Below are 21,276 nucleotides of genomic sequence, written 5' to 3' on the forward strand. Positions count from 1 at the left end.
TAACAGGAAAACATAAAGCCTCGTTTGTATAATGTTCTACAAGTTCTGTATAAATGTTAGGGTCTAAAGAGAATGACTTTGGATGAATGAAACATTCATTAAAATCCATCTTTGTTCGAAATAGTTGCTGGGTTACAGTTGTAATAGTAACTGTTCCACTAGCTTCTACTGCCTTCGTTATCATAGTGAATGGTTCATTCCATGGAACAAATTTATTTGTCGGTGATTTGAATCTGAAGCAAATGCAACTTTAAGAGTTGGATTGAAAGCAATGATATCATTTACAGATATAGATGTGCATTGTAAGGCGTCGCTACTGAACTTTACTTTAAGCTGAATGTTTCCTGCAAAAGCTGGAATAAATCTTATAGCTTCTAATGGTAAAAACTTTCTAACAGGAATTCTTAAACGAAGCTTAAAATCAAATGATTTTCCTGCTGTAATTGGACCACTAACAATTTGTCCTGTTCTGCATGTTCCCGAATGACTCCATACATCTTCATGTCGAGTCTTTGAGAAAAATCTACTTTCTTTATTTGTTCGGTAGTTTTGAGTTTGAAGTTATATATGCTTCTTCTCTTGCGTTGTCTTGAGAATATACGATACGACCATTTGCAAGGATTTGATATCCAGCAACTGCATAGAAAGCGTCATCGAAACCAATCCAAAATCCTGGTGGGTTTGTTTTATTGGAACCTGAACCAATTTCTTTATCTACAATAAATTGACCTTCCATTTATACGTAATGAATGTATTGTAAAGGTCCAACATATTTTCACCAGGAGGTGAGAGATTGAATGTTACCCATGTGTTATCTTTAGCAGTTCCAGGTTGTGATGGAATCTTTGCGTCAGAATATTTTCTATTAGTGTCACCAATTTGAACTGCATTGTCTATGATATCGAAATATGAGCGAATCTGATGAATATGCTCTGCTGGAGTAAATTCGTTTAGCTGTTCGTTCTGCATGTATTTACTTCAGATAAAAATATCTATTTACTTCATTATTCTCACTCTTCTTCTTGGCATTCGTGGTGGAAGTTGTTTCTTGACATTTTCAATGAACTGTATATTCTCTTTTGTCTCAACTTCTTTCACTGGTGGGTCAGGGTTCTTTGACTCGGTTTGTTTTTCAATGAAATTCACGAACTTTGCAATAAGCTCTTGGTTCGTTATTGAAAGTACATCTGGCTTCTTTTCTTCTGGTTCTATTGGTGGCTCAGTTTGAACAGAAGGTTTTATATGGGCTTCGTGGACTTCACCCTTGCCATACACCTTAATGTTGTCGCTTTCTGCATTCGCTAATGGAACCTTTCTTTTTCTTACGTATATTTTACCATCTTTACTCTGACTTACGTAATAGAAAGGATGTTGTATTCCTCTTGCGTCATTTAATATAATAGACTCTCGTTCTGATTTTGACAAGCTCATTTTACATCGGTTAAAGTTTTAATTTAGTTTTTTATCTACAGTCAAATGACTCAGTCAAATCCTACGGACAAGACCCAAGGGGTCATAGATGTTGAAGCATTGAAGACAGAAATTCGTGAACAAATTTTATCCGAACTGAAGGAACAAAAACCAGAACAAAAGCCAGAGAGACCAAAGAGAAAACTTAGTGAAAAACAACTAGCTGCATTAGCTGCTGGAAGACAGAAGAACCCACGTTTGCTGGCGAAAAAAGCTAGAGAAGAAGCAAAAGCTAAAGAAGCTGAAGCAAAGAAAGAGTAAATGGTTTATTTTTATCCGAATTAAATGTATAGACAATACCTTTAACTGTTGCGTTCAGTAGTGAAAACCCTGACGTCAAAATAAAGGGGAACAGAGTAACGTTTAAGTTTCCAACAGACTGGATTGTGAACATAAATGAAGAGAAGTACATTGGCATAACATCTATGTATATAACACGTGCTTTCAGAAAGGTTGACTTTATACTTCAAGTCGAGATAGAAAATGACGAACAGTCTTTAAGCGCCCAAAACATTCACATATACAAATACTTTAAAGACGATACAACATTGTTGCAATGTATGATTTCATTTAATGAGATGTTCGAGAAAAAGTTCAATATTGAAGTACAAACTTTACAGCCTTTACGTGAGTTTCTTGCACAACTGAAAGAAGAAGGTAGTCAGCCACAACTTATAGACTTTCATTATGAATTTAATGAAAATGAAGATGGAACTCATGACTGTCAATTCATTGTATTCTCACCATTCAATGAAGTCGCTAAAAAGAAAGAAAATCCATTACGTATAAGATTTCAAATCTCGAACCAAGTGATGATTTTAAGAATGTTTTCAATTATGATGCAATGCTTCCGAGGAAAAATGAATTTTCAAAGATTGTAACACCTGGCATTTGGGATAGAAAGCAAGCTATTTACTCTAATATAGCCAAAGGAGTTGAAAATGAGTTCATTGGTCATACAAGAACTTCACCACTTCCTAACCCTAAATACTATAAATTAACTGGCTTCAATCGTGAGTTTTGGATAGACATGTTCTCCACTCATGACCATAAATGTCCAGTGTTCTTGCCTCCAGATGGGAAGGACTGTCTCTACATTGAAGCACAACTCTTAAACTCTACCATCGCAGTATTGTAAAATCTACGCTAGCTTTATTTTTATCACGAATGACCTCATTGCTGACAAAAATAAATGACCTCAGAACTTCAACTTACGAATAAAGCTTGTTTTAGTCGTTATTGAAAAGTTGAACTTTTCAGCAAAGCAAGGTTGACATGACTTACATAAGTCGAATGCAATCTCTTGACCATCATAAAGTGCTTTGTAAAGTTTCATTAAACTGAACTCAGAGTCTTTGTCATATGTTCCAACAGGTATGTGAATGTTCTTATCTTCATTGTAATAGCATTGTATAGCTTCAGGAAACATTTCATTAGCGGTTAAAGCAATAACATCTTGCTTCACGCCTTTCATTCTGCAGTGAAATGCAACTTCATTTAAATCATTCGTGAGTAAGTCTATGTAGGTCTTCTTTCCACAGAAAATACTTTTATAAGCTAAACTTTGTTTTCCAGGTGTTATTTCTGCAAAGTCGCTATGAAATTGACCAAGGTTCTTTCCTATAAGTTCTCTACCGTATCTCTTCTTAAACTCTGCTGCAAGCTTTGGGATGTCTTCATTATATAAGTGCATACTGTCGGTATCCTGGTAAAAGATTTGAAGTCCCATGTCCTCTGCAGTACAGAATACTTCATTCATAATACGTTTTGACATAGACAGAATATTAACACCAAGTGGACAGAAGTTAAAGTGTCTGCAAATGCTTTTCGTTAGCTTGAAAATAGTTTTATCTGAACCATCCAAACCTTCGAACTTCACTATATGGTTGTAATTTCTTATAGCATATCTTATAGCATCTTTGTCATTTACTATGGTTATTTTTGACTCAATAGGAGATAGAATAGTTTTGCCATAAATGCTGTTCAGAATGAGTTTTATAATTTCTTGTAAGGGGTTTTCTTCTTTCTTATACTTTAACCTTAACTCAAACAACTTCTTTACTTCATCTCTTATTCTCATATCTCTGTTTCCATCGTAATAGTATCCTTGCAACACTTCACATTTGACACCTTGATATTTTATGAGGTCTTGTAATGTTATATGGTCAACATACATGAGACAGCAAGTGTTTGAACTTCTTGGAACGTTAAGTTCTGGATTTAGTTCAGGGTCGCAAACTATTAAATGAAAGTGTCTGGGTATACCAATCTCTGTTATCTTAATGAGAACAAAGAAGCCAGACATAAACTTTTCACCAATGGGTTCCTTTTGGTCGTCATCGAATAAATGTCTCATGAGATACTCTGTGCTTAACATTTCTTCCTTCAATACTTTTGGAATACCTTCTAAAGTATAAAGTCTTGCTATAGCTGAAGGATATAATGAAACAGTGTCGAAGTCAGCAATGAGTTTCTTTTTGCTCTTTTGTTTCATGTTATCTGACAACATACATCTTCCACCTTGAATGCATCTCGAAATAAATTCTCTTGGTTTATTTGAGAGGTCATAAAGATTTCCATTCGGGAAGTATACTCTGTTCTCAAACAATTTGTTAGCAATAGAACAAATACTAACGTAGTCATAAACGTTTAAATCAAACTCTTTCAATAAGTCATTGCGGAACTTTACAAAACCTTCTCTTAAAATTCTTACATCTTGTTTGCAGTAAAACGTGCTATATTTTTCTAAGTCGAAGTGGTTTTCATCTATTCTGCAACCTTTGATGGAATCTATGTTCTTCATAAATGTATCTGCATCATGGATAAACTTACATGCTTCAGAAATGACACCAGTTCTGTTGTCATTTGCTAACAAAACACTGCTGTAGTAGTTATATGGAAATACTTCTTTCGGTCCTGTTTGTAAGTTAAACATAGCAGGAAATAGTTTAAGCTTCTTATTTATAACACTGTAAGAGTCTTTTATAATAATTGCCCGTCCTTTATATAAACCAGTTATTTGCATTGTTCGTGAACCTTTAATGATGGGAGTTCCTTTCACTTCTGTCATGTGTCTTAAGATGAAGTTTATGTCATAACTGAGGTTATGGAAATATATTAAACTCTTGTCAGGAAGTCTTTCCAAAAATTCTGTTGCACAGTTTTGACCCCAAATGCTTTCACTCACTGAACCATCTTCACTGTCATAACAGATGTTAAAAGCTTTATGAAAGCCATCCGTACTACACTCAAAGTCAGCAAAGAAAACGTGCTCAGGAATGAATTTACATTTAGCTTTATTTACTTCTTTTGACTCTGCTTTCTTCTTCAGTTGTACACAATACTTTGGAGCATATGTCAAATCTTTAAATGGTGCAAGGTTCTGTTTATATAAGTCAGTAGTATATGTGAAAAGTTCTCCATAAGAAATAGGTTCGAAATATTTGCACTCCCACAATGTTTTCATAACATCCCATAACGGTGTTGTTCTATCATAACGAACTACATATTTATCTTCTCTCTTTGTATAAATCTTCATCTGTTTCTCAATGTTCATTCCACCACAAGCTTTGAGAATTTCTTTATAGTTTCGAATGAAATATGTTGTCATTGGAAGTCTTTCATTTAGCATGTAGTGGTCTTCAACAAGAAGTAAGTCAATAGTTCTAACAGTTTCGCATTCTTTTGGTATATATCTCTTTATTTCATTATGTCTTGAGTCATTGAAATAACCAATGGTAACATTAAATGCTATACCTGTTGCGTCAGAAATTTCTTGTACTTTACTTTGAGGAAAGTCTCTAACACGAATGACTTCTCTCATGTGGTCAATAGTTTCTTCATTTACTCCAGCCTGAATGCAAGCATAAACGAAACAATTGTCCTCTGTCATAAGTGTTGCAGTTCTTTTGTTCAGTTCATTGAAGATTTGGTAGCGTTCAAGATTTATAGGTAATGTGCAAAGATACTTCCAGAACTGACCGCTTCTCTTCTTATAAAACTTCTTTTCACCATTATCTTTCCAAAAGCTTTCTATAAGTGCTGGGTTTCCTGTTTGCTTAAGAGCTTCCAAAATGGCTTTCTGGTCATTTGTCAGTGTGCTTTCATCTCTATATGGTCTCTTTTTTGGTTTGCCTTTCTTTACATCTGACATCGTTAAGCCTTCATATTCTGTTAAATCATACATCTTTATTTCGGTAAGATTCTTTATGTTTGTCAAGAAGAAGTCATAGTGCATTTCAACAATACCTGCGGCATTTGCTTCTATCTCTGATATAAAGTTCTCCTTCAAGAGCTGATGTAGTAATGTTCCAATATTATTGAGGTTTAACGTAGAACATTCATACTTTCCACCAAGTTTATAACATACCATCCATCTCTGTTGTGAGTTTATTTTAATTTTCTCTAAGAGTCTCATGAAAACCTTACCGAAATGTTTGTGTAAGTAGTCTCTGTTTGGTTCATCTAAAGCTTCGATGTTAAAGTCAATGAGTCTATTGCCTGACTTCACATTTCTCTTCCTATTCTCTTCATCTTTCTTTAACCATCTCTCACCTTCTTTTGGTTTGTCGTCAATGGAACGAATGACATCGTTAGCTTTGCGAACTTGTTCTATAGCGCTCTTAAACATCTCTCTTCTCTGTTGTTTCAGTGTGTCGTCTCTTCTTCTTGTTTCACCAACGTTCGCATGGGCTACGCCCGCGCCGTCATGCGGCTTTGTTATGTCAAACATCTCTCTTCTTACTTCATGAGGTACTGAACGTCTATGATATAAGTCAATAGCAACGTCATTTAAAGGAAATGCTATTGCATGGACTTCGTCCTCGCCGCGTTGCGGCTTTATGAACTCATGAATTCTATCATAACTTATTGCACCATTATAGTCTTTAATGAAGTCAGCGAGTGCTTTTTTGTTTGTTGCGTAATGCTTTGCAACATCTATATTAGCTTCTGTAAGAAGTTGTTTTATTTCCGAGTGTTCTAACTTAGACAACTTCCGATACATCTTTAGTAGGAAATAAAAAAATATTTTTGAAAAAATTAGATTAGATTTTTTTTAAGTTATTTTTCAAAATAATTTAATATTTTTATTATAATGAAACACATGCAAGATTGTAAGTTCTTTTCATACAATACTCTCGCTACTGCCATCAAGAATGAGTTCAATAATGCTTCAAACGTCAATGTTATCTTTAACAAGAAGTTTGTGAAAGAATCTAAGTTCGGTCAGTATGTCAGACCATTAGCTATTGTCATTGACCGCAAACGTTATACTTCACAAGAGTTAGCAGTAGTTTTGAAACAAAAGGGTTTCTTCGTGAATGTCAAAGATACTCATTATACTGTTATAAAGAACTCCAACATTGACTTCTTCAGTATTGCTATGAATCTTTCCGAACAGAAAGAATATAAGAAGGGTGAAACAAATGTGAAATATTATTCTTCATCTCTGAAAACAATAACGAACAAAGATGTTATACAGAAATTCTTACCAAAGGTTGAAGAAGCTTCTATTGACATTGACGAAGGAAGTGAAATGGTTGAAGAAATAGACCCTGAAGCTATTTAAGCAAAAATATATTTTTGGTTAGTCTTCATATGGATATTTTACAACAATTCCCCAATGTATAAACTTTTCATACGCTTTTTCATAAGCTTTATATACCTTCAGAAATTTTGCATAATCTTTAGAAGCATTTAGATATTGTTTAAATGCTTTGTATGTCTTCATAAATTTTGCATAATCTTTTACATGCTGTTCGTTCTCCTCTTCTGTCATGAGTTCCGAATATTCTAAATTCATGTTCTTTCATATGAGATAAAATTTTATAAAAAAAAATAAAATTAGCTTAGATTTTCATTCTTCCTCTTTGAAGTTATCGAAATACTCTGTTATTTTTTCCTTTAACAATGGTAAGTCTTCTTTGAATGTAAGTATTGTGCAACCTTTGATGTCATAGTGTGTTTGAGGAAGAGTATTTTTGACAATTTCTTTTATTTGCTCATTCGGTGTCATTGAAATCGGTAAGTTTTCACGATAGAACCAGTTTCTGTCAGATTTATATATTTTAGCTAAGTCATAAAAGCTCTTGTTGTTTCTTCTGACTAAATGCAACATAACCATATCTCTGTCTTCTTCATTCTCCAACTCTTCAGTATATATCATATACTTATAACTCTTTTCCTTTCCTTTTGGTACTGAACGTGGTATTCTTTTCTGTATGCTTTTGTCTTTGGATTCAATGACTTCATCTTTTGCTTGAAGTTTCTTTTCCATCTCTCCACGTTCTGCTTTATATAGTTCATCTAACATCATGAAAATATAACAAGCATAACGAGGTGAAGCCCACATTGCTACAGCATTTACTAAAAGTCTATGAACATAATAACCTTTCAAACCAGGAGCCAAATTTTTACGATTTTCGAATGGAATCTCTTCCCTCGGTTTTCCGAGGGAAGCAATCATATGAGGAAATTCTTCTAAAAGTTCTTTAGCCTGTTGGTTTTCAAACCAATGATATGCTTGCTTTGTAGAAAGAAGAGCATTCATTATACTTTGCATTTGGTACATGTCGTCTTTGACAGAACGAATGAGTCTCAATTGTTTGTTATACTGTATGTATTCGTATTCTTCATTTATGGCTTCATGGACTATAACTGTTGTTGTGTTCTCTGATGTTGACATATCTGTCTTTACATACAGGATAAAAAAATAAATAAAATAAAAACTAACTTTATTTTTTTTGAGATAAACACTATTTCTTCACAACATTAAATTTTATCCTGTATGAAATGACTTTAAAAAGATTATTGACTGACTTCGAATACTATCTCATTGACGCACTGACAGACCCTCAAAACTGTGTTGAAAGTTCTTTAAGCTTTAAGATTGAAGGTACGACGCATTTTGTCTTCACTTACGTATTGAAAGAATATGACCGTTATCATAACGAAGTGAATCAAACACTAATAAAATTTGTAGATAAAAAATTGGTTAACAATGAATATTTTAAACGTGAAGACCCAAACACTGCTGGAGATGATGAAGAATACAGACAAGCTATTGAAAAAAATAACGCAAGATTAGATGCAATAGAAAAGAAGTTTTGTGAATGTCTTACAAACACGTATGAATATCTTATGCGGTGGGAAGCTAGATGGAAATAAATTTACGTCAAATATGCAATTTATAAAATCTTATGTCGACAGGCTACGTAGCACAGTGGTCTAAGGTGGTGTTATGGAGGGGTCAGGGTCTGTGGTTCGAACCGCGACAGCGCCGTATTTTCTTATTTTCTTTATTTGTCTTGTTTGTCGTGAATAAAAAGTGTCATAAAAGTGCTCTATCTTCCACGGGAATAAATAAAAAATTTACTTTATTTCTTCTTTATTTCTTTGTTCCCGTGGAAGAAGGGTTTTTGCCGTTTTTTCTCAGCCGAAATCAACGATTTTTTCATTTTTGGAATCCTTAGCAAATGAGGAATCTTTTCTCTCGTGGAAGCTTTGACCAAAAATATAATTGAGGTGAAGAGGTGAGATTTCACCTGTTTTTTCACCTAATTTTTCACCCTCATGACTTTGTCATAACTTCTTCGTAAATGCTTTGTCATAACTTCTTCGTAAATGCTTTGTCATAACTTCTTCGTAAATGCTTTGTCATAACTTCTTCGTAAATGCCTTGTCAAGATTTCATCGTAAATGCTTTGTCATGACTTCTTCGTAAATGAGTGTAAATGACCAAAAAATATAATTTAGGTGAAGAGGTGAGATTTCACCTCTTTTTTCACCTAATTTTTCACCTCTTTTTTTCACAAGCGTTTTACATGAATTGTACGATGTATATTTGAAATCCTAAACAGTTTTGTAGCTTCTATTTCTTCGCTGAGGATATCAAAAGTTTTAACAATGCCGAAAGTCTCTTTATATTTCTTCTTGACGTCAGATAGAAGGAAATCTTCTACTGTTGGATAGTTTTTGTTCAGAAATGCTAACATGTCCATTTTATCTTCTGCTGGCTTTTCTGCTTCTTTCTTTAAGTCTGCATAGTCGTTTCGCATTCTTTCTATCTCTTTGACGGAGTAGTTATATTTCCTTATTGCTGCTTACATTTTGAACATTGTGGGTTCATTTTTGCATTATACATTGAAATTTGACCTGCTAGAACAACTAAAGCGTCAATTGCTCTCTTCATCTCAAACATAGCGGGTCTTAGTTGTTCGTTCCATACTTTGCCTCTTCTATCTTTATCTCTTATTTCCCAAACACATTTTGCAACTAATGAAACAAAGTTATCGTAAGTCTTAAACTCCTCAGATTTATATATGTCAGAAATGTTTTTATATACCATGTCGCAATCTTTGTCCATAACCTTATGGTTGCAATGAAAACCAAGGAATTCATAATTTACTTTACGTATGAACTTCTTTATTTCTACTGAGTCAGTTGCTTTGACTTCAATTTCGTCGAATTCAGGAATAGTTAGTTTTTGATGCTGAATTTCAGGTAGTTTAGGTAAATGGTCGATGAGGTCCTCCATTTCATAAAGATATTCTTCATTTTCTTCATCTTTCGCACTACAGTCTAAATTACTTGTTAAAAGTTCTTGCTTTATCTTCTGGATTTTTGTTTCGAAAGTATATGAAGAAGGAATGAAGTTTTTCATCTCTACTAACATTGACGTAGGATTCATGACTAACGAGTTTGGTGCTGTTGTTGTGGACAGAGTCCCGCCGTTCGCGGCTTGAATTGTTGTTGTGCCGATTGTTGAAATCATATCTTTTATACAAAATAAAAAAATAAAAAAATAAAACTAAATTATATTTTTTATTTCGGGAAAATTCATGAAAATTCAAGAGGTGAAAAAAGAGGTGAAAAAACAGGTGAGATCTCACCTCTTCACCTAAATTATATTTTTGGTCTTTTGTGAAAATTCATGAAAATTCAAGAGGTGAAAAAAGAGGTGAAAAAACAGGTGAGATCTCACCTCTTCACCTAAATTATATTTTTGTCTGATTTACATCTAATGAAAAAGTTTAGAAGAATTTTCTTATTCTTTCTGGCATATTTTTGTCTTTCCAGTACTCCCGCTCTAATGGTCCCAGATGTGTTGGCTTCGACTCTCTCAAGTTCTTAGATGGTATAACATCTTCAACGCCTCCTTCATATCTTACTTTATAAGTGTCATCGTTTGTGTTATAGCCAAGTATTTCAATAACCACTCCTCGCTTTGCTTCGTCAATGGTTTCAGCAAGTTTGCCATTACTACTTTCAACTAATTTATGACAAGGGTAAAATGCTATGGAGTCGTCAGCAGCTTTTATAAGATATCCATTACCTTGCGTAGAGTCTACGATATAATAATTTCGACTTAACCTTAAACGTTTCTTTGTCAACGGTTTGTCGTCAAGAACTACACGAACTTTTGTTCCAGGAATGAGAGTAAATTGTGTTGAATTTCTGATATTTTGTGTTTGACTTCGTTTCTTTTGTATATACTTTTCTTCTTGTTGTTGTGTCATTGAATTTGGTGTATGTCCTGTTGTAGAATGTGTTGAGGAATTATATACTTCGAGAAAATGTTTCATTGTTTCTTCGGTAAAGTCTCGCTCTTGGTTTAAATCTCTGAGAGTCCTTATGAAGCGGTTTATGATGCCGAGTATGTTATGGTTATGGTCTTCAGTAGTGTAGTGAGTTATGTTATGCTTAATGAGAAATTCTGTGATTTCATTGCTGAGGTATGCACTGTCTTGGTCTGATGTTAAAGTACTTGGGTTATGTTCTGCTACAAACTTTTGTAAAACTCTTAACACTTCATGAGTTCCTTTATTTTTCATTGGATATGCATATGCTTTACGAGTGTTAACATTTATGAAGATGAGGAATGGTTTATGTCCTCCTTTTCTGCTTTGAATGAGAGTGTCAAATTGGTATGCGTCAGGAGTGTTGGAGTAAATTGGTAAAAAGTAGTCGTAAGGGTTTATTTTTGTTTGATGTACAACATTTTTGTCAAAGAACCTTTTCACTTCAGCTCTGTTAGTAAATCCCCAACTCTTTGCAGCTTCATTGAACTTCTTAAATGACCTCCATGGATGTTGTTCGAATGCTTCTTTCAAGCTCATTTATGTAAAGTTAAAGATTTTATTCTAGGCTCAAGCGCGTTCAATGAACGCGGTACCATGCGAATATAGTCACAAATGGTGGCATATAATCTTCACCCGAGCCTGTTGGATTTGTTGTGAAAGTGTGTGAATGATTTCCTGTGGTTCCACAGAAAATACCTGTGCTTGAATCTACTGGGTCACTTGAAATATCATATCTATGCATTCCCTGTCTATCCGAACCTGCTGCAAGATTTGTATAACCTCTTTTTGTTATTGAATGTGAATGACTACCTGTTGTGTTTGTAGTTCCTGTATGAGTGTGCGGTGGAAGGTTTGCTTCTTTAATTTTCTTCGAACCACCTGTTTGCTTTGAAGAGTTCGCACAGTATAAGAATTTATCTACAATCTGCTCCCACGTACCGAAACCCAGAACTGTTGCTGGATTTATTGAGCTCATTGACGTATAAATAGAGCCTGCAGGATATAATGTTTGAAGTATTTCAGTCTTTAATGTTTGAAGCTCTGTTTTGTCAGCCTTCTTGTCATATAAATCTTGAGCAGTGAATTTAATATTATGTTCATCCTTCATGACATAAACATCTTTACATCTAATGTTTCTCATCGTCGTTATGTCGTCATCCGATGTTAAACCTTGTGGAAAGTTAGGAGGTTTACAATATAATACATCCCCATCAGGTTCTTCAACCGTTCCTTCAATACTTTCTATAGCAACAGTTGTAAAACTTGTATGTGTATGGTTCTTGTCTGCTTTCTTCTCTAACATTGCTGGTAGTTCATGGGTTTCAAAGTTTCTGGCATGACCTTCAATGTTCATACATTTACTATTTAAGGAGTTTAGTGTATCTTTTACGCTTGTACTTGGATTTTCTAATGGTGCACTTGAACCAAGGGTATAGTTCAATATTATGTCGTCTGCTCTAACAGTAGTGAAGGATTTATGTGTATGGTTCTTGTCGGCTTTACTGTCTAATGTAGCTTGAAGTTCATTTATATCGGAGATGTTGTGTTTATGAGATTTCAAAACTTTGTTCATTGCTTCGAGTTCAACTTTGTCAGCTTTACTTTTAATAGCATCTTCAAACGTTATTTTTGACTTAACTCTCAAAGTAAATCTTGGTTCAACTAATACACCTTTAACAGAGAAAGTAGAGGCATAAATTTCATCGTTATAACTAAATGCTTCTGGTGCTTTACCCGTGTCATACTGTACAGTACAGCTTATGTCATAACCTTTAGCACGAATGTATTTATATCTTCTTTCATTGGGGTCTTCCGTCTTCACTTCTTCAGTTCGTGTTAAATATCCATGGTAGTCCGTTATAATCTGTTCGTCTGAAGTTATATAATGAACGTGGTTTTTATCTGCTTTTTCGGCTAATTTCTCTTCTATCTCATTTATTTCAAGTTCATGCCTACCACCACCTCCCGAAGAAGTATTTTTCTTCAGCTCTTGAAGAACGTCCACTTCGCCATCTTTGGTGTCAATAATGAGACTTTGTGTTAAAACCTTTCCTGTCTTAATGGATGTTTGTAAAACTTCTTCTTCACCGTGTTCGGGTCATGGTCGTCATCATATTTGTGAAATCAGAGATGTTGTCATACATTAAGCATATCTGTCTCAAAAGTTCTGCTATTTGAAACTGGAACGAAAGATATACAGAACTTTCATCATCTCCTAAAGTCAAGTCTGCTTTCTTAAGTATTTCTTGAATGTATGCAATGAGAACAGAGTACCTTGGAAAATATTCGAACAATATTTCATTAGCTGTTGGTTTTGGTGGTTCCTCTGGAGTTTCTGTTGTTTCAGTTCCTTCTGTAGGTTCTGTTGGAGTTTCTGCATCTCTTGACTTCAATGCTCTTGCTCTCAAAGACCTAAATGTTAGAGCACCGGGTTTTACAAAGGACTTTATAAATGCTTTAATAGTTCCTGGTAAGTTATTGTTAGCATTAAGTAAGTTCCTTATGGTTCCATCATGTACGTCCATAGCACTATGTAAAAAATCTATACTTTTCTTGTAGTCAGCAATAGACTGACTGTGATTTTTTAAAGATTTGTCAATACCTTTAAGCCAATCTTCATGCATGTCTGATACTGAGCCAAGAATATCATTTGCTTCCTTTAGTGTATTTTGTGCTTTTCGTAAAGTATCCAATCCCGTACGTGCATTGTTTGCTATACGTCTTACAGTATCTATTTGACTCCTTGTTTCTTGCATCCAACCAGATAAAGTTTTAATAGTATCCGAACCATTTGAAATGAAGTTCAAAGCATTTTTAACGTCATTTAAAACTTCTTCACCAAGTACCGCCCATATCTTTCCGATTTGGTATTGAAGAACTCCATATGAAGCAGCTGTTAAACCAGTATTTATAAGGTCCCATATCCATGATTTAGCAGTTTTCCATCCTTTCCATCCTTTCCATCCAAACCGTTTTCGCCTTGAGGTCCTTGTATTCCTTGTATTCCTTGTATTCCTTGTATTCCTTGTGGTCCTTGAGGTCCGGTGTCACCCTTCTCTCTTTCAGTTCATCTTTATGTTCGTTATAATATTCTAATGTCATAAGGTGTACATCATTACTGCTACCAGCAACGCCGAGAATTTGTTTCTCATTTCATGACTAAATTCTTTAGGCATTTAATGTTGTCGTCAAATCGAAAGCTCTTTAACAATTCAATGAGAACATTCAGTACTTTCACTAAAGAGGCATCTACTGTAGAATTTATATATTGCACCGTTCCATCATTTATGATAGGAACTTTACTTATTGTAATGAATGGGTCATAAGTGTTAAAAGTATCGAAATCAATGACTTTTTAGTTTTTCCATCGTCAATGACTAAATCATTGCCTTCAATGGTTAAAGTTGAGTTTTCGTTTACTAGTTCATGTGCTCTTCTTGCTTCATTTGTTTCATACGCATATGCAGCAATAGTCATATTTTAATGAGAATAAAATGTTGTTCTATTTGCAAAGTACAGACCCAAACGAATACGGAATAGTAAAGCTACAAACAAACTTAGGTCTTCAGAATGAAGTTGCTTTCAGAGTTGTTGACTTCAATACTATCGCAACTTTTGTCATAACAGATGAAACAGATTTCATGGAGTTTGAAATAGATGGAAAGAAGCACGAAATAAATTTCACAATAATGTAGAATATAAGATGGAAACATTAGCTGGAGTGTTAAATGCTCTCATAAATACTACAATAAACAAGGATAACGAAGAAAACTTAATGAATGTTAAACTTATTGCAGGAGTTTTGAAGTTCAGTTATGCAAAAGGAGTTTAAGATAACACGAATGAGTCATAGAGTTCAATTGCTTCTGGGTGCATACCATATGACATTTCCTTTGAAAAGTGTTGACAAAACGATTGAGATGAAATCTGTTCCATACGTATGTTATGGTAATTGTTTGTACATTGAGTCTAAAATAGCTAATGTCACAGGTTTCAGGAGTTAATAGTAAAGGTTCAGTAGAATATAAGTCTTTCTGTTATGCAGTCAATTCAATGTTCATTCCAAACGTTCCTGTCATAGCAACTCATTTAGGTAAATGGGTTCGCATTAGTCCTCATAATTTGAAAGACATGCAATTCAGACTAGTTGACTTTCAAGCGAGCCTGTAGAACTGAAGGCACCAGTGCGAATGACTGTTGAAGTTGACTTTTTAGAAAATATTAAATGCAACAGCTTACAAGAGAACTCAGAGCTAAAAATAAAGTATGAATGTTATGTATTAGGTCATGAACTTTGGTTGTTGCTGTTGATGAAACAAATGAATTAGTTTATGTCAGTCAAGAGAACAGAAAAAGGCGTCAAAGGCGCCGAGCGCAAAGCGCTATATTGTGTTAGTGAAAACTGCACCAAGTCAATAAGATTAGGTTTGCATTATGAAGATGAGTTCGATACTGTTGAAGAAGTTTTGGATAGATATTACAAATTGCTTTAATTTACTAAAACATATTTTCAAACAAAGTTTATATTCTGTTGAAAGTTTTGTATATTCATTCGAATATTTATACTTAAACTCAACTCCTGTAGTTCCTGGTGTTTCAATGATGCGGATGTTACCTATTTTCATGAATGGTGGCGTTTGACCACAGCATTCGATTTCAGGGTCGAGATAGTTCAATGACACATTGTTTCCCTGTTATTCGTGATATAACATTTTCAAGGTCCTCCTTTGTTAGAATTATTTGGTTCTTGCTTATAAGATTTGTCAAAAGCTTCTTTATCGTCTTTGAGTAAAATTGTGGTAAACTGAAGAAGGTAAGTCTACGTTATCTGAAGGATTTGTTTGAACATTTGTGTAAGGGTTGTCGTTGGCTCTCTTGAAAGAACTTGGTCCAGTGGTGGATACTCTAACTTAACATCTGATGTAGCGTTAGCGTTTGAAGCTGAGTTTAAATTCACGGATTTCAGTTCTGGTTCTTTTTCTTTCAAACACTCTGAACTATAGTTCTTTATGACAATATTGTTTGTCGTTCGTGAGTCAACATTTGATGTTGGTTCAATTGGAACATTAACGGCACCAGCTAAGATGGATTTGCTTTCATTTCATATAGAATAAAAACCTTTTATATGTATGAAATGAACAATATACTCGACAAGGGTTTGAATGTAAAGCTAACGAATGAAAATTTGTTGAATTCACCGAGACAGGAGCTGTGTATAAAGATGTAGAACTACTGAACAAAAAAGAGCAAAGGGAAGAAGCAGGGAACATGAACAAAGGGTGGAAGCTATAAAAATTTATGTCAATGATGGCTCAGGAGGTTCAAACATAAAGTTGCAGAAAGTTATAGAGTTTTATGCTCTCAAAGGTGAAAAGCCTTCATTTAAGAACAGCTAATTCTAACGCATATCCTCAAAAAGCTAACGGATGGGGAAGTGGATGATATGAAACAGCAAAAAATAAACAGAAATGGCGACAGAGATGCATGGAATTTGTTTACCATCAGTCAATTGAAGGTTAAACTTTAAAACAATGTTGGTCGTTCCCATGGAATATTTTTGACTTTAATGGTATTAGTCATGATATGAATCTCAAGGTATGAACGAGGAGAGATGAGAGACTTATATGCTTCCCAAATTTCTTCAAAAGGTAATGTTATACCTGACTGTTTCCAAATGAGTTCAATATCATAACGTGAGAAACCTTGAAAGATAACGAAGTCAGTTTATGAGACGTTTTATGTTTAAAGCAAAAAACTCCATGTTTGCATAAGTATTGCTACAGTTAAGTGGTAATGTCTGACTTTAGTAATGATATTAGCTAATGGTGAGTTCTGGTTTTGACACTAAAACCTTTACCAGCGAAGTCGTCGCACAACGAGCAGAGTGTTTGAAGGATATTTTTTGAAGGGGTTTTGAAAGTTTTTGATAGAATGTAGTTTGTCAGTCGTTTCATATCGTAAACTCCTGATACTGACGTAAGTGGTGTTTGTCAATAATTCTTTCCATCTCCTCAGAAGTCTTTTGCATTCCTGACTGTATAAATTCAACGATGGCATAATATATTCCTCTTACGTCGAATGTAACGTTGAAGAAATTCAATGAGTTCACTGTCTGGAACTTTAACGACAGAGGCTTGAACTTTTGACATAAATGTTTTCGCTGTTGAGTCCATAGAGTCTGAAGTTGCTGATATAATGATTTGGTCATAATATGAGTCATTTCCTAAACGTCTGTTATGAGTATATGACGAATGAGGTTAAATGTCTTACCTGAACCCATCTTTCCACAATAGAAATAACACCATTTGAACAGAACTCATAGTCCTTACTGAAAGGAAGAATGAGAGAAGAGTTAAGTTTGTCTGTAGTTTCATTCATGTCTTCATCTACGTCATGTATTAAATGCTTCATTTTATCTCCATTAAAAATGCAAGTCAGAAATATTCAGAACATAGCACCGAGTCTAACTGACAAGAGTATAAAGATATACTATGAACACGTTATGATGAAACCAACCAAAATTCAAGAAAGTCAGTATACTTATGAATATCCAAGGCACTGGGTAGAGTATGTAGGAGGTGAGAAAGCTATTGAAATCAGACAGGTTCGAAGTATTCCAGCAGGAAGAACAATATTATTGAAGAACTTTAATGTTTTGAGGTATAATGATGAAACAAAGAAGCAAGATAGTTTTCCTGTTGCTGTGTATGTGAACCTAGACACAGGAGATGACATGAAAGTTTTTAACACAAAGCTTCAAACGGTAGTGAGAGAACAACTGACTGCGGAAGGACATCCATTACCTTCAGAAGTTACCATAGCATATAATTTTGAAACAAACTCAATAGATTTTAAAGTCATCTCTGCAAAGAAGTCAGGTTTTACATTTAATGAAGCAGATGTATATTCGAATGAAAACTTCAAAGCTATTGCATGGTTAGATAATGACGATTGCTTTAAGAAAATATTTAAATTCAGTGACTCAAAGATGTCAATAGATGACCTTCGTGGAATGTTACCATCGACGTTTACAGTTGAAGGTTCAGCAGGATTGCTTACAAGATTGTCAATTGGTGGTATTTGGTCTCGTGAGAACATTGTTATAAAATCCAGTATAAGTGAATTTGCTGAAGAATCTATATTATGTCTTTCAAACTACATGTATTCGCCGCCGAAGCATTATAGTATAACAAACTTTGTCAGTAAGTTTAACATAAGACTTGTCGAACCTTCTTCAATGAAAGATGTTGTGCTACCTAAAGATGGAAAGGATGGACTCATTATTGAGATGATTTTAATAGCATATTAAATGAGCTTGTTCTTGAAGGTCATTCATGATGAAATAACTGTTGTAGAAGATGTTAGCAATTGTTCAGACATTTTGAAGCGTATAGATGATATAAGAAAGAAGTTTATGAATGAGAATGTTTATGTTTCATTGACTTTCTCCAGTAACGAGAACTTTTATGAGATAATATTGAAGAGAGATGATTTTAATATGGTGTAAATGGTAGCTTGGGCAGCTTTAGGCGCAATGGGAACAAAAGCATTAGCATTTGGAGCAAAAGCACTTGGAGCTTATGACGCAGTAAATAAAATGAGTGGAGGAAGAGTTTCGAAGACATTAGATGCAAATAAAGGAAAGATTGGAGGCTGGGTTGCAAAGAAGTTAAGATTAAATAAAATAGGGCTCATAAATAAAGCATCCAATTTGGTTGCGACTGAGTCAGAAAATGCTTTAGGAAAGGACGATGAGTTTGCAAAACACGCAAAAGACTTTAATGACCAGATGAAAGGTGAAACAATGCATTTAAATAGAGTCGATGGAACTCTTCTCCACCAGTAGTTCTTCCGTATGGTCCCTATGGAATGTATGGAAACCCTTACGAAAGACCATTTGACCCATTGACTGGTGGAAGTAATTGGTATCATTACGGACGAAGAAGAAAGACAGTCAAGTTGGAGACAGACGTGAAGAAAGCAACTAAAAAGAAACCAAGGAAGAGAGTTATAAAGTAATGAATTCAACGGGTGAAAAAAGAGGTGAAAAAAGGTGAGATCTCACCACTTCACCTAAATTTATTTTTGGCTATGTTTTCATACGTGTGAGGGTGGTGATATCATTAATTTTTAAGTTTATTTTTATTTATTTTATATAAATGACAGAACAAAAATATAACATTTCTACTCAGCAGGAATGAGACCCTTACTGACTATGTATTCGTTTAATGCTTGATGAAAACAATGGTACATATTATCGTATGGGTATACACAACGTCTGTTTCCATCGTCGTCGTATATGTAGAGCTCAAATCCAGTCCAACCTTCTTTTGTACAATATGTAGCTTTATTTAAGTATGCATTTATGTAGATAAGGCAATTTTCTTCATCGCTCCAGAAATAATTTTTGTTCTTGTTGAAATAGTTTTCGTTCCTCTGCGACCATAAGGAATGTATGCAATGAACTTTGCGTCATAAGGGATTGTAATATATTCAGGGTTTCTTTCATCGTCAATGGGTCTGTCTTTGTTAAAATGCATGTTTCTCAGTTTTACTTGAGTTTTGAATAGTTCACGGAAACGTTCTGGGAAAGAGTCATAGTAAATGTAGTCGGACATGTCTTTGTAATGAAATAAAAAATTTAAAAAAAAAAATAAAATAAGGTTATTTTTATTTAGTGAGGACGGTAGGGTTGTTAGTGAAGTCGTTAGTGAAGTCATTAGTGAAGTCGTTAGTGAAGTCGTTAGTGAAGTCGTTTATGTGTTAGATGGTTTTGTAAATATTTAAGGTTAAGTTGGTGTATGGTTGTGTTGTAAAATATACGTTCTGGTTTCGTAAATATTTAAGGTTAAGTTGGTGTAAGGTGGCGCGCAGTGCCTCAGTACACGACTTAGTCATACTAACTAACTTAGCGAATGCACAGCAACCTGGACAACCAAACCCAGAGAATATTCCAAATGAAGTTAGAATACAAACTGCAATGGCAAACTATGGTCAAGTGCCAACAGATGTACAAATGCAAACTGCCATGTCAAATGACGCTGCGTTAGGTTTGCCACCATGGTATGCAAATATGAGATGGAAAGAGTTTTATACAAACCCTGAAGTGGGATATAAACAACTTTATGCAGATGACGCGAACACAGGAGTTGACCCAGAATATGTTTTCTACCAGAGGAGAAACAGAATGTATGAGCTCCAGTTAAAGAATGCTATGGAACTCAACAGGAAACGTAAGAGACTAGCGCGGACATTTAATTTTTACATATAGTAAAATGGGTTTCTTCAGTAAGATAGGAAACTTCTTTCGAAATGTTGGAAGAGGTATATGGAATGAATAAAAACCGTAGGAAGAGGAATTTGGAACGGAGTCAAAAATATTGGTAAAAGGGTAGGTCAGTTCGTTGGTATTATACCTAAAGACCCAACCAGAAGAACAAGCTCCTGTTATACAACAGCCTGAACCTGCACCACAGTCTAGTTGGCAACCAAATCCAACACCTCAACCGTATTAAAAAATTATATTTTTACCGTTCGATAGTAGTTGTATATGAAACTAAGTTCTAAGTAAAACGCATGGTATAATGGAATTATTCTTTTTCTTCCATCTGTAGTAAACCATACTTGAAAGTCTGAAATACTTCCACTTGGTGGTTCGTATAACTTTGTAGGTTTTTCGTAAAAGTCATTCATCAGACATAAGAAAGAGTTTTGCGCGCCAGAAAATGAAGCTATGAACAATAATAGCATCTGGTCGAAAACATTTTCATATGTTCCATTAGGGTTTTTCGACTTCATAAAAGTCTGGGTGTACTGGATATGCTGCAGGCTGATTTAACATCCTCATAAATCTATACCATGCCAAGTTTTATATTTTGTAGAAATATAAACGTTTTCTCCAAGGTCTTCTATTCTATTGATTTTAACAGTTGCATTTTTCCTGTCATAAATAATATCGAGATGTATTCTCCTTCGTCAATGTTATACTGTTTTGCATATTCGATATAGATATCGTTTATTTTTTCTTGAAAAGCTTGAAAGAGTTGTTTCTAAGTTTACAAGCAAACTAACTTGTAAAAGTTTTCCCTGTTCAAATTTCTCATACATACGTTTTTTCTTTTTATAGTATCGAACTTCAAAAACCGACCGTAAATGGGAAACCATGTATGGCTTCTGAAATGAACTTCATTCTACGAAGTTCCAATAGCTTTTGTGGACAGATGGG

General features: G+C 34.5%; 11 protein-coding genes and 4 pseudogenes across 15 annotated transcripts, besides 1 other annotated feature; 4 read left to right on the forward strand and 11 right to left on the reverse strand.

Moving 5' to 3' along the window:
* Positions 1-19,956: part of a mobile genetic element that runs on past the window's edge.
* TVAGG3_0629870 (uncharacterized protein) lies at positions 997-1,431 on the reverse strand (the record flags this gene model as incomplete). Its single annotated transcript, XM_051240749.1, has 1 exon — positions 997-1,431. One exon carries the CDS (start codon positions 1,429-1,431, stop codon positions 997-999), a length of 435 nt encoding a protein of 144 aa, XP_051087336.1.
* On the forward strand, positions 1,477-1,731 carry TVAGG3_0629880 (uncharacterized protein; the record flags this gene model as incomplete). The annotated part of the gene is made up of 1 exon (XM_051240750.1): positions 1,477-1,731. The coding sequence occupies one exon, from the start codon at positions 1,477-1,479 to the stop codon at positions 1,729-1,731; it is 255 nt and encodes an 84-aa protein (XP_051087337.1).
* On the forward strand, positions 1,896-2,524 carry TVAGG3_0629890 (annotated as a pseudogene). The gene has a single exon. A coding segment is annotated over exon 1 (629 nt).
* TVAGG3_0629900 (organellar and viral DNA polymerase type B) lies at positions 2,669-3,229 on the reverse strand (the record flags this gene model as incomplete). Its single annotated transcript, XM_051240751.1, has 1 exon — positions 2,669-3,229. The coding sequence occupies one exon, from the start codon at positions 3,227-3,229 to the stop codon at positions 2,669-2,671; it is 561 nt and encodes a 186-aa protein (XP_051087338.1).
* Positions 4,321-5,293, reverse strand: TVAGG3_0629910 (organellar and viral DNA polymerase type B; the record flags this gene model as incomplete). The annotated part of the gene is made up of 1 exon (XM_051240752.1): positions 4,321-5,293. A coding segment is annotated over one exon (973 nt), but the record flags the coding sequence as incomplete, so codon positions are not given.
* TVAGG3_0629920 (organellar and viral DNA polymerase type B) lies at positions 5,630-6,475 on the reverse strand (the record flags this gene model as incomplete). The annotated part of the gene is made up of 1 exon (XM_051240753.1): positions 5,630-6,475. A coding segment is annotated over one exon (846 nt), but the record flags the coding sequence as incomplete, so codon positions are not given.
* TVAGG3_0629930 (uncharacterized protein) lies at positions 6,566-7,039 on the forward strand (the record flags this gene model as incomplete). Its single annotated transcript, XM_051240754.1, has 1 exon — positions 6,566-7,039. One exon carries the CDS (start codon positions 6,566-6,568, stop codon positions 7,037-7,039), a length of 474 nt encoding a protein of 157 aa, XP_051087341.1.
* TVAGG3_0629940 (KilA, N-terminal/APSES-type HTH, DNA-binding family) lies at positions 7,328-8,155 on the reverse strand (the record flags this gene model as incomplete). Its single annotated transcript, XM_051240755.1, has 1 exon — positions 7,328-8,155. One exon carries the CDS (start codon positions 8,153-8,155, stop codon positions 7,328-7,330), a length of 828 nt encoding a protein of 275 aa, XP_051087342.1.
* TVAGG3_0629950 (organellar and viral DNA polymerase type B) lies at positions 9,625-10,243 on the reverse strand (the record flags this gene model as incomplete). The annotated part of the gene is made up of 1 exon (XM_051240756.1): positions 9,625-10,243. A coding segment is annotated over one exon (619 nt), but the record flags the coding sequence as incomplete, so codon positions are not given.
* TVAGG3_0629960 (integrase core domain containing protein family) lies at positions 10,503-11,054 on the reverse strand (the record flags this gene model as incomplete). The annotated part of the gene is made up of 1 exon (XM_051240757.1): positions 10,503-11,054. One exon carries the CDS (start codon positions 11,052-11,054, stop codon positions 10,503-10,505), a length of 552 nt encoding a protein of 183 aa, XP_051087344.1.
* Positions 11,149-11,380, reverse strand: TVAGG3_0629970 (annotated as a pseudogene). The gene has a single exon. A coding segment is annotated over exon 1 (232 nt).
* Positions 11,629-12,624, reverse strand: TVAGG3_0629980 (keratin-associated protein family; the record flags this gene model as incomplete). Its single annotated transcript, XM_051240758.1, has 1 exon — positions 11,629-12,624. The coding sequence occupies one exon, from the start codon at positions 12,622-12,624 to the stop codon at positions 11,629-11,631; it is 996 nt and encodes a 331-aa protein (XP_051087345.1).
* TVAGG3_0629990 lies at positions 12,784-14,528 on the reverse strand (annotated as a pseudogene). The gene has a single exon. A coding segment is annotated over exon 1 (1,745 nt).
* On the forward strand, positions 17,428-18,360 carry TVAGG3_0630000 (uncharacterized protein; the record flags this gene model as incomplete). Its single annotated transcript, XM_051240759.1, has 1 exon — positions 17,428-18,360. One exon carries the CDS (start codon positions 17,428-17,430, stop codon positions 18,358-18,360), a length of 933 nt encoding a protein of 310 aa, XP_051087346.1.
* Positions 19,205-19,669, reverse strand: TVAGG3_0630010 (annotated as a pseudogene). Its single transcript has one exon. A coding segment is annotated over exon 1 (465 nt).
* Positions 19,957-21,276: the final 1,320 nt, after the last annotated feature.

Source organism: Trichomonas vaginalis, chromosome III, assembly GCF_026262505.1.
Source record: "Trichomonas vaginalis G3 chromosome III, whole genome shotgun sequence".
Lineage (NCBI taxonomy): Eukaryota > Parabasalia > Trichomonadida > Trichomonadidae > Trichomonas > Trichomonas vaginalis.